General features: G+C 42.6%; 1 protein-coding gene across 3 annotated transcripts in view; it reads left to right on the top strand.

Annotated features, from left to right (window-relative positions):
* The window catches only part of LOC112105379 (prosaposin), a 45,779-nt gene that overhangs the window by 21,813 nt on the left and 11,772 nt on the right, over positions 1 to 12,194 (top strand). The window contains exons 2-8 of one of the 3 annotated variants that reach the window (XM_024198152.2): positions 3,342 to 3,475; positions 4,839 to 4,913; positions 5,233 to 5,358; positions 5,948 to 6,142; positions 7,428 to 7,571; positions 8,199 to 8,255; positions 9,611 to 9,619. In XM_024198152.2, the coding sequence (XP_024053920.2) occupies positions 3,342 to 3,475; positions 4,839 to 4,913; positions 5,233 to 5,358; positions 5,948 to 6,142; positions 7,428 to 7,571; positions 8,199 to 8,255; positions 9,611 to 9,619 (740 nt within the window). Of the gene's footprint in view, positions 1 to 3,338; positions 3,476 to 4,838; positions 4,914 to 5,232; positions 5,359 to 5,947; positions 6,143 to 7,427; positions 7,572 to 8,198; positions 8,256 to 9,610; positions 9,620 to 12,194 lie in introns of all 3 variants that reach the window. The other 2 variants (XM_024198151.2, XM_024198154.2) reach the window with 2 other exon arrangements.

The raw sequence follows: 12,194 nt of genomic DNA, 5'->3' as shown, positions 1-12,194 counted from the left end.
CACGTTCACTGGCCGCTTTCCTGTCCTGTGCTATTGTGTCCCTCCACACTTTCTGCTGAGCTCTTTCAATGCGGGACGCCTGCATGAGCTCAGAGAACATTTCATCGTGTGTACGTTTTTTTTTTTTCCCACCGCCTTATCTGAGAGAGCCTTTGGAATGGAGGAGGGAGGGTTGAAACATTTGCAGCTGCGGGAGGAAAAAAGGAGAGAAGTATTTTAAAAGATACCCATTGTTCTGTAAAATGTATACTCTTTCACGGTGAACAACACTATTCACATTACATAGCACATGTGATTTCAGTACAAGGTCATTTTTTGCATCTTATGTTGAGTGCCTGCGGCTTTGGTGTTAGAGATCAAACAGGCCGGGCAACAGAATTCAGCTTGCAGGCAGCCATGGTAAGTCATAGTCTTTCAGCTTCTGCAACCTTGATAACAGCAGCGCCCTCCTTTCCCATACCAAGCAAAGCCCGTTGAGTTGTCCATTTAGGGCTGTGGTTTTCATGTTAACGTGCAGTAGCGGAAACCAAACTAACCCCCCCCGCATCCTTTTCTCTGGGATGATCGCTTTAACCCTCCCCCCCCACCGCACCGCGTGACTGATATCACGAAAGAACCCTCCCCCCCCCCCCCCCCCGCTTGGCTAACTGCGGGGAGGGTTTCTTTTCAGCCACAGGCAAACGGCCCAGTAGGAACGGCCACCTATGAATGTCCCCTTAATTAAATTCCCGTATTTCAACCAGGTTACCATGAATGATATCACTCTCCTGAGGATAACACAGAGAGATAAAGAACAGATGTTGCTTGAATGCCAGCAAACACCGGGACTGTACGCTGCCAGGCTTTGTCATGCAATGATACCAGATTACTTGCTACTAGCATAGCATGGTAAAGTGTCCTACCATGGAGGACGGAATAAGGCTGCTCTCCCCAGAAACCTTCTGCAAAGGATTTTAGAGTAACTCCAGGAGAGTTTCATGGAGATGTCCCTGGAGGATTTCCGCTCCATCCCCAGACACGTTAACAGACTTTTCCAGTAGCTGTACTGGCCACGAATGCATCCCAAGCCCTCAGGGCAAATTAATCATTAAAAAACACTTGCTTTTAAACCATGTTTTATATTTACAAAGGTACGCTCACCAGAGGTCCCTTATACGGCTTCATGGTCCGGGATACTGCGTTGGGAGGGTATTTCAGTCAGGGTGAGAAAAAGATCCTGGCTGTCGGGGAGAACGGTGTGCTGTGTGCTCTCCTCAACCTCGTTGTCGTCCTCCTCCTCATCTTCCCCGTCTGCAAAATCCTCAGGCATTGCGACTGAGAGTACCCCATCATCATCGGAGTCCACGGACAGGGGTGGGGTAGTGGTGGCGGCCCCCCCCCCAGAACTGCCTACAGCTCAGCGTAGAAGTGGCATGTCTGCAGCTCTGTCCCGGAGCGTCCATTTGATTCTTTGGCTTTCTGGTATGCTTGTTTCAGCTCCTTAAGTTTCACACAGCACTGTGTTGAGTCCCTGTTGTGGCCTCTGTCCATCATGGCCTTGGAGATTTTTTTCAAATGTTTTGGCATTCTGTCTTTTGGAACGGAGTTCTGATAGCACGGATTTGTCTCCCCATACAGCGATCAGATCCAGTACCTCCTGTACGGTCCATGCTGGAGTTCTTTTTCGATTCTGGGACTGCATGGTCACCTGTGCTGATCAGTTCACGCTGGGCAAACAGGAAATGAAATTCAAAAGTTCACAGGGCTTTTTCCTGTCTACCTGGCCAATGCATCAGAGTTTCAGATTGCTGTCCAGAGTGGTCACAATGGTGCACTGTGGGATAGCTCCTGGAGGCCAATACCGTTGAATTGCATCCACACTAACCCTAATTCGAACTGGCAATGTCGATTTCAGCGCAACTCCCCTCGTCGGGGAGGAGTACAGAAATAGTTTTTAAGAGTCCTTTATGTCGACAAAAATGGCTTCGTTGTGTGGACTGGGTGCAGGGTTAATTCGATTTAAAGCTGCTAAATTCGACCTAAACTCGTAGTGTAGACCAGGCCTTAGAGACTAATATTTATTTGAGCATAAGCTTTCGTGGGCTAAAACCCACTTCATCAGATGCATGCAGTGGAAAATACAGTAGGAAGATAGATAGATATATACACACACACACACACACACACACACACACACACACACACACACACACACACACACACACACACACACAACATGAAAAAATGGGTGTTGCCATACCAACTGTAACGAGAATAATTAATTAAGGTGAGCTATTAAAAAAAACTTGTAGTGATAATCAGGATGGCCCATTTCCAACAGTTGACAAGCAGGTGTGAGTAACAGTAGGGGAAAAAAAGAATTAGCATGGGCAAAAAGTTTTTACTTTGTATAATGACCCATCCACTCCCAGTCTTTATTCAAGCCTAATTTAATGGTGTCTAGTTTGCCAATTAATTCCAATTCTGCAGTTTCTCGTTGGAGTCTGTTTTTGAAATTTTTTTGTTGGGGGCGGGGAACGGGGGGGGGAGGGGGGTTGGATGGGGGTGGGGTCCCAGAGGACCTGTCAGGGGGCGGGGATGTGGATGGGGTCCCAGGGGGCGGTTAGGGGACCAGGAGCAGGGGGGGTTGGATGGGTCGGGAGTTCTGAGGGGGGCAATGAGGGGGCGGGGGCCATGCTGTTTGGGGAGGCATAGCCCTCCCTACCCGGCCCTCCATCCATCCAGTTTTGCAACCCCAATGTGACCCTCGGGCCAAAAAGTTTGCCCACCTCTGCCTTAGTATGAAACTAGCTTGTTTGCATTGGTGTCATGGTCTCCTTATGAGAAGACTATAGATCACACAGGTTAAGTATTGGGGCCACTTCCCAAATGTTAATACTGCCCCTAACCAGTTCAATGTTCGATCGTCGCTCTTCCATACCAGTTTTCCAAGTCTAATTTGCTTTGAGGAAAGGTGGGGAAGTAGGGGAAATAAAGCAGCCCAGTTGGAGCATTGTGGTTCTTCAGAAACCCACACTTTAGAAAGCTTGTTCAAGAAGTGCTTAATTGATCTGATTGCATATTAAATATTCAAAAATATGTATGTATTAGAACTTAGCATTTTGTTTGTGTTGGAAGTATGGGTAGGGACTGGTAGTAGGTGGGTGGGTGGGTGGGTGATATCTGTTTATAAATCTGACTACAATCTGTGTAAGTTCCTACCCTAAAATGTAAGGGCATCAGTGTCTTAAATCTATTTTAAAAAGCTAATTGAACTTCTTTAGAAGTTCATGTGGAGTAACTACTTAGGGTATGAGAGACCTTCAGATGTGCAATTTTGAAAATTTACTTCTCTTCAGCAGCTGTGGCAAGCCCCCTCTTGTGGGAGAAAGACTGCGTGAAGGGTCCTGAGATATGGTGTCAGAATTTGCGGACTGCATCACAATGTGGAGCTGTGAAACACTGTCAGCAAACTGTCTGGAACAAGCCTTCTGTGGTGAGTGTAATTGAGACTTGTTCCACTCTAACATTCAGCTCATCTGTATTTTCATGTGCTGCTTAACTGTTTCTAAAGTTTGTCTGACTTGGAGAAGGAAGGTGCCATTTGAATCTCACTTTTTTCTAGATGTTCAGGCCAGCCAAAATTTTTGCATCAAAGACTTGGCTACAATGTGTTAACTCAGATCTTAAAAAGAAATAGGATTTTCTTATGCAAGCTAAGAAAGGAAGAGCACTCTAACTTCTGCCTATGTCAGTCCAATCACTGTTTTGTAGGGTAGCAGGAGAGGGAAGAATAACCTAGAGACCATCCTGGACAGAGACTGAATGAGCTGTGTAAACTTATTCCTTTTATGCTTCCAGGAGTGAATCCTATAAACTTAATGCCTGTTGTCTAACATCCATTATGGCTGCAGAGATCTCATTGAGCCACACTAAATTTGAAGGTGTCACAATGGAAAAATAAGTAAAATTGTAATTGTATATATGCCTGCAGTGTTTCCTAAAACTTACCATGTACTGCATTTTCTGTGGAAACTTATATTGTGGCAATGGCCTTCATCTCCATAATGGTATAATCCGTGCGCCTTCCAAATCTGTGTGCTTGAGAAAGTATGTTTTAATATGGTTAACATTTGTGTATAAATGCATCGGGAAATGTGTTGGAGGGTACAAGACTGGCTAGTTCTACTAGACCATCTGTTCCCACCTCCTACCACCTTGTTTTACTCTTTTTGCTACAGACAGGACCAAAAATTGATTGAATACCATGCCCCCAGAGGCAGTGTTTTAGCTTGATTAAAAAATTGGTTATGGGAAGATTTGGCCGTCTGACCCCCACTCTTGCTAGTTTTGGACTACAGTTTTTGAGTCATTCTGATCTTATTTCTATTATTCTCCTTCCTCAACGCAAAATAAATGGTGGCATGCTTTCCACCTAATTCCTAAACAGAGCAGTCAAAAACAATCTCCGGAGCCTTAATGTCTTGAAGGGGAAGGTGGAACAGGAAAGTCCCTCTAAGATGGGCATGTCAAAAGCAAATTTTCACACAGTCATATGTGAAAGAGAACATGTTGTATTAGTGATATTTCTTACTGCAATAGATGTGCTATTGCTTTGCTTTCTTCCACCCACATATGTTGGTTTTGTATCTGACATCAGTCTATCCTAGAAACTGGAACTTGACACATTTGAAATGGCCTTGACTTTGGGATCAAACAGGAAGAGAATTGGCCTGTTTTTGGAAGAGAGGAAATAAAGCACAAAAGGCTTGAAAAATGCAATGCACAAGGAAAGCTTAGTATATTTACTGACTTTTAGGTCCCTCTGAAGTAACCTTTGTTTATTCTATTTTCCTCAGAAAAGCATCCCATGTGACTTATGTAAAGAGGTTGTAACAGTGGCTGGGAATCTCTTGAAGGACAATAGCACAGAGGTAAGCTTTTAAGCTTAAGGGCACTATGTGACTTCATTGTAGTAGTGGTGATCCCCCAGGGAGGGGGAGTGATCTCCAAATGGGGCTTAACGCTTTTAAAAACTAGTGTTGAAAGAAGTATTAGTGCAGTGAGTATCAACACTGGTGGCTCTGAGAAGATCTCGTACTGGAGAGCAAAGACCTGTATCATCACACCCCACCCCACTTCAGAGTTCAAGTGCTTCCAGATTGCGTATAGTCATTCTCTGAGAATGAGGAACTGGCACATCTCGCTGCTGCATGCACGAACACAGCCAATAACCCTCCTCTCATCTCCTAGGGTGAGATCCGTTCTTATATCGAGAAGATATGTGAGTTCCTTCCTGACCAAGGCCTGGTATCTGAGTGCAAGGAGACCGTGGATGCTTACCTACCAGTTGTCATGGACCTGATCAAAGAAGAGTTTGTAAGTTGACTGTAAATTTTTGAAAACCTTAAATTGAAAAACTATGCCATGTCTGAGTTTTGTCCCTTGTAGGGTAAGTGGTGGGTGGGTCTAATCCTTTAAGCAGATACAAATGAGATTTACTAACTTCCCTAATGTGCAGACCGTTAAGTCATTACAATAAAAGAAAATAAATCTAAGTAGTGGTGTATGTCCAGATCTTGTCTTTGTGAACTCCTGTCATCCAAAACTCCCTGTTCTTAAATTTTGTCCTCAATCTCTCATAATTTCACTGCTCCTGATAATATAAATGTTCCGATGTCCTGAAATGTCTTTGATATAAATTGGCTTAATACAATAATAGAAATCACGGCCAGAAAAGTTCTATTTACTTGCCTATACAATGTTGCATTATAAATCCAATGGAAGTGTTTCCATTTCACGAAGGTGCAGATTAGGGATTACAAGGAAACAATTAACAGTTTAAATTCTAAAACCACTTTCTTGCAGTGAATCTTTGCTCACTTTTAAGGTGCATTCAACCTGTGAGATTGAATATGGCATCAGACTAGTGCTTTGTTTTTTCTAATTTTTTCTCTCTCGTATTCAGGATAATCCTGAAGTACTGTGCAGTGCCCTCTGCTTGTGCCAATCCCTTCAGAAGCACCTTGCTGCAATGAAACTTCAGAAACAGCTCCAGTCCAACAAGATACCTGAACTGGACTTCTCAGAACTGGCATCTCCCTTCATGGCTAATGTGCCTCTTCTCCTTTACCCTCAGGACAAGCCCAAGCAAGAGTCTCAGGTAAGGATTCAGTATATCTCTGGGCACAGTAGAAGTGAATGTGTGTTCCATTCAAGTATCTCGGTGGTCTTTATAACAGTTTATTGATAATTTGGGGTTAACAGGCAACTTTAGAAGTTTGGAAAGCCAACATGCATTTAACTAAGTGAATGCCGCACTACAAATAAATTGTGTTCTATATATGAGTGTGAAATAGCCGTTTTGCTGGCTATGCAGTATTTGTTATGATTTGTCTTCTGCATTGTTATAGTCCGAGGTAATGATACTGCCTATAATTAGGATTGCCTGACACTTTCCATTACAGGATCCTGCTTCTTAGTTGCTTATAACTTTGCCAAACTTTAACTCTTTGGGATGAAACTCTTCCAGGCCAGGTATCAGAATTGTTCTCTTTGAAAGCTTCAACAAAAAAGGTCCAGCTGTTTCAGAGAATGAGATGAGGGAAAAATGTTTTGCCCGTTTTAAAAAAAACAAACCAAAAACAAAACTTCTGTTTTTAGTGAAGTTTTAATACCTCTCCAGGCTTTCGAACAAAGGCTTGAAATTTGTCAGGGAAGTGCTTTTTTTGCTGTTGCAGTAAAAAAAACCACCCATATCTGACCAAGTCATAAGCCTCTGAAAAATCTTAAATTTGCAATGCTCAATAGAACCTTGTTAGAGTTTAGCAACTAAATTCGCTGAAGATTCTGTCTGTATTGAGCATGCTGCAGCCCAGGCCTGCAGGAGCTGAGCAGGACTTTCCCTGCAACTGCTTCTCCCAGTGGCACTAGACCTGAAAGCAAGGAGATTACTGAGACCCCAGGAAAGAATCTCCCTGCTGATAACTTGTGGAAGAGGAAGTAACCTGAGTCCAATGCTGAGGCAACAAGAACTGCCTTGCAGGAAAGGAACAAGATGTGTTGTATAGGGAGTAGACCAGGAGCTGCAGAGGACAGACTGGAAGGGCCTGAGGCAGAACGGCCTGTGACTATCCGAACGTTCCCCTCCAGAGCCAGGAGTCTCAGTATTCCTGAGCTGTCAGCAAATAGCTATGACACCTGCTGACAGTGTATACCTCATCTCCCCTCAAATGGCTGGAACACACAGTGAGGGCAACAGACTATTCCTGTCATTTACTCCATTAGCTCAAGTGTATTAGTAGAACTTATGATTTTATAAAGTACTCTTTAGAAGAAGTGTTAAAGTTCTTATCGTAGAAGTGGTAATTGATACCAGCAACACAAGTCTGGCAGATGTTCCTGCATAACAAGCTTTAAGGTAGTATTTTCCTTTTCTCCCTTTTCAGGGGGCTGGGGACGTGTGCAAAGACTGTGTTCAGCTAGTCACTGATGTTCAGGAAGCTGTAAGGACCAACTCCTCTTTTGTGACTTCCTTAATTGCTCATGCCAAGGAGGAGTGTGAACGCTTGGGACCTGCCGCAGCTGACCTGGTAACAAAATAATCTTCTGTTGATTGATTAAGGAAATTGTCCGTAGTGGAGACATGAAATGCCCTCTGTAAATGTCGGTTTTCAATGGGATTTATATTTGGTAGAAACAAGGTAGATAATGTTAGGTGCGGCTCTTGGACTTAATTTGCTGGCCCAGCACTTACAAACCATAAGGTTTCTGATCCAAAAAAGCTTTCTACCTCCTTCCTTCTCTCAAAATTTAAATCCTCACTCTAAGGTGAGCGTCTTAATGTTTTGAAAAGCCTGGAGGATTGTGGCAAGTAATCTCAGAGCTAATAGCAATTACTGGGTGAGGTAATGCTGCAATAGTTTTAATATATTTTTCTTTCATTAAATAACAAAATGGGGTGATGGGAAACACATGATGTGCACAAGTCATTTTGTTTGACTGTGTCCAAAAGTGCCACGTTCAAGAAACTGTAAGTACACAAAGATAACTGCATAACGTGGCAAAATAGTACAAATATGCTGGGGACAAATTAATTGTTGTGGGAAACATTGCTTTGAATTTTACAAGATGTATGTAATTTCACCATAATGTGGCATTAACAGTTGCATGTATGGGTAAAGTGGTTTTGTTTACTGGCCTGTATTTCTCTCCCACAGTGCAAGGACTACATCTCCCAGTATTCAGACTTGGCTATTCAAATGATGATGCACATGGTAAGATCATATGACCTCAAATCTCCTCTTGGTATAACTTCTCTGTTTTGTGTAGCTTCCTCTTAACTTATTCTGGAGAATGTTAATACCTTAAGCCTTCTAAAGGTCATCAGGACTCCTCCAGATTCATTTTGAAGTGTGTAAACTTCATAGCTGAGGTCTTGAGATCCTTAATCCAGTCATATTAGTATACTTGGCGACTAAAGTCTGAATTCATTCTTTAGCTGTTTCCCCTATGTATCTGTCACAGCCATTCTAAGGATACATAGACATCTTTGTTCTTGCAGACATCGGAGTGCATGTAATAAATGGCTTTTAAATCTTCCATTGTGTATGCTCTCTCGAACGTGGCTACTTTTTCACCTCTATGCCAAAAATGCTGCTTACAGATACCTGAGCTGGTCCTTCCCAGGGACCTGACTTGATAACAAAACCTGGTTGCTGGCATGGATGTGGCACATCCCCACGGTAGTAAGCATTGTCAGAAGAGTGGGGTTTCAGATAGCTGAAGTTCTAATGCATCTGAGGTTGGGGCGTATGCAGTGGAGAATAAATTTGTTGTTCCATTGATACGGATATTGTGTACAAAAATGCATAAATTTTGTTTGCAACCGCTTACATAGCACTTTTTCATCCAGGGATTGCAAAGCACTTTACAAAGACTGGTAAGCACTATTATCTCTGTTTTAAAAATAGAGGAACTGAGATACTGGGATGTGTCCAAAGTGACACATTCACTGGCAAGGTAGATCTGTGAATAGAGCCCATGACTGACTTGAACACTTGTTCTAAGCAATAGACATGCTATCTCGCTTTAAATAGCCTTACTTAAATTGTTTTCAGCGTGTCTCAAAGGCTTGAACTTGACAGTATATTGTGGGCCTCTTGTTTCGGAGTTTGTCAGTTAGAAATGACTTTCAGGAGTTAAGGGCACACTTTATGCAAAAAAGAAAATTAAAATGTTCTTTCCAATTAAAGTTGGCTTCAAATTTTCAATTGTAACTATTGCATCTTGACAGTACTTCAAGATTGGAACATGAACACATTTAACATTCTGGTTTGCTCTGAGCAGTGTTCGCATATTGTCTGGATGTAATCTTTCCTAGGGTGCTTTATCAATGTGATAGCTTGAAAAATGTGCTATGAGCTATTCTGGAGTGAGCAATTAACTAAATGAAGGGTCGTCCTTGCACTGCCTACCTCATGCGTAGAGGTTGGGGCACTAGCAAGATTTTTTTTTTTTTAAAAACCATATGCACAGCTCAACTGCTTGAGGTTTTTTCCTTTTATCAAACTGTTATGTCTTTCATTTCTTTTTTTTTTCTTTCTCTGTCGCCAATCTCCTCTATCAACAGCAGGACCAGGTATGTCAGAAACTTGCCTGTGGTGGTGCTTTTCAGCTACAAGGCTGTAGTTCACCTCTTGCTAATTAGTTGTGTATGTGGTGTGACTGCCCTCATCTTTGACAGATACAAGGGATGTTTGGGGGTGGAGTGAAAAAGAGAAGGGGGAGAGAGATCTCCAATGAATAGGTCATGGTTCCTGCTCCTGATATCAGCTCTTCATTAAGATTTCAACCTAATGGTGGAACCGCCAGTGGAGCGGATTGCTTTTCCTGGGGTAGAGGTGAAGATGTAGGAAAATCTTGACGCAGCCTCTAATCAGTTTCTGGTTTCACTCTTGAGTCCTTGAGCTCTAAGATGAAGTCAGTGCTGTGACTGGTTTTCTTCTAGGATAACCTTTATAGGCCAGGGCAATAGTTGTAGACAGCCACAGTATGTGAATTGGGAAGAAGATACAGGGGACCTTCAAATTTTCACTCCTCCAGTGCCTCTTAGTTTCCTATTTAGAAAAGTCCTGGGGGAGACCTTGTGTCTGTCATGTTTCAATGAGAACATGTTGCATGTATGTGGTGCTGCTGTAGCATTAATACCTTGAAACGCTTATTATAGTGCATGAACCAGGGAACTCAACTAAAGGCAGTGCCTGGCTGACCTGAATCTGTGTAGTCTGAAGCGGTGCTCTCTGTCTGAGGTATTGCTTCTACCTGTGCATGGAAGTCTTATGGGCGAGGGGCATGATCAATAAAACTGTATGGCATTACAGTAAACCTCCATTGTCTGAAGTTGTTTGACTTGTTAGAGGATGGAGATAGAAGGGAGATAAAGTGTTTTTTCCATTACTACTTGATAGTCAGACTGTTCATGTAGTGGGGGGAAGAGGGCAGTCTGTGAGTCTGACCACATCTAATCTAGACTGCTTTTTCTGCTAGCCTCTGGTGCTGACGAGAGTTTGCCAAAAACCTATTTGGAAACACAACCCTCTAGCTTTGTACCCTATGCTGTTGTAAGTGCTGTCTGTTTTCACTGTGTGGGCATGAGGTATCCTATTTGAACAATTGTTCCCTGTTTCACATGTCTGGCATTAGGTTTTTTTTTTTGTAGTTAGTAGTACCACCAGTTTCAAAGGACTCAGGACTTCTAGTTACATCTGTGGGTGTCAAACAGGAAATCGGCTTCTAAAAACCTCCCCTTCTGAAGGGGGAAAATATTTTGGACATGTTTCTAACACACTTTGATGGCATCATAAAGAGCACTTACGGCTATGAGTGTTCTAGTACGGCAGGCCATAGGGTCCTGGGTTCTACTAAAGTTTAGATAGCACTTCCTCCTGACCCTTCCCTAATCCTGTATAGACCATACTCAGGATGGAGCAAACTGTAGTAAACCTACCTTGAGAGAAGAGTGGGGCAGGAAGTGTCTTAGTTCAGAGAATAAACGAGTCTTTAAGAATTTCAGCCCAGTTCATTATGGGACATCCGCCTAAGAGGCCCGTCCATCCTTCTTCCCCTCTCATCTCACTGCTCCCTCCCCCAACCCTTCACAAACACTTCTTTCTGGATTCCAGGTATGTGGGAAACGTCCATGAAGGGGGTGGGTGGGAGAGAATGCAGTCCCTTTTACGCAATAAGCTCTCCAGGTCTAGTGTCTATTTATAGTTCATTGCTTGTTGTGGTGGGTAGAACTACGGATACAATAGCTCCAGTCTTGCTGACTTCCGCCCCTTCCCTCCTCCCCCCCAGTGGTGGTCTGAGCATGAAGGTCACAGAATCAGCTAAACTATGTTCAGTCACTTGGTTACTGTCATGTAGGTGCAAGTTCTTAAGGGAGCACCATCACTTTGAAATTTAGTCAGTCTAAAGAAAAATGCTGTCCTTTAGTGCTTTGTGAAGAATCAACACAAATGGGATGTTGGTAAGAGTTGTAAAATGCACAAAAATAAACAGAAGAAATAATTTTTTTCCTCTAATCTTTGTTATAGCAATATTAAGTGTCCACTATAATAGTAACTAAAATTTAGGTAGGGGAGTGACTTCTCTTTAAATGGTTGGTGTGCCCATTTGAATACCTTTGCTGCCCTGTACTGCAGCAGGATTGGAGCAGATAGCTGTAATCCATTCACCATCATTGATATTGCTGATCTGGAATAATTGCACTGTTGCAAAGAGCTGTAGCAGAACGGCTCCTGTACCACAGGGCGGGGCGTAATACAAGAACCTATATTTGCAGAGCCATGTTTGCTGATGATCAAGAGCTTTTGCTTCTGTTTGGTTTGCTCCTTCCTTTGTATGATTTGATTAGTAACTTGAGTATCTATAAGATTTATACTATAAAACCAAAAGCCTTGTGTACAAATAACTGGTTTCTGCCTAGCTTTTTTGTGTTTTTTGCATTTATTGATAAATTAGAGAAGTACGGGCTACGTTCCCTGCTACTGTAGGGATAGTATATTATAACTGCATAAAAGTGATCTTGTTGGAAGCATCTCTTCATGCCAACACTTTATTTACAGAATTAATCACATAATATGGCATCTAATGAAAGTAACAGATGCTTTTACAGAAAATAGTTGATTTCGTGGATGTCAATCAGTCTTGAA

Source organism: Terrapene carolina, unplaced genomic scaffold (assembly GCF_002925995.2).
Source record: "Terrapene carolina triunguis isolate 2854851 unplaced genomic scaffold, T_m_triunguis-2.0 Scaffold95, whole genome shotgun sequence".
In the NCBI taxonomy this organism is placed as follows: domain Eukaryota; kingdom Metazoa; phylum Chordata; order Testudines; family Emydidae; genus Terrapene; species Terrapene triunguis.
Note: the sequence above shows the minus strand (reverse complement) of the source record. Positions and strands in the feature narration are given on the sequence as shown.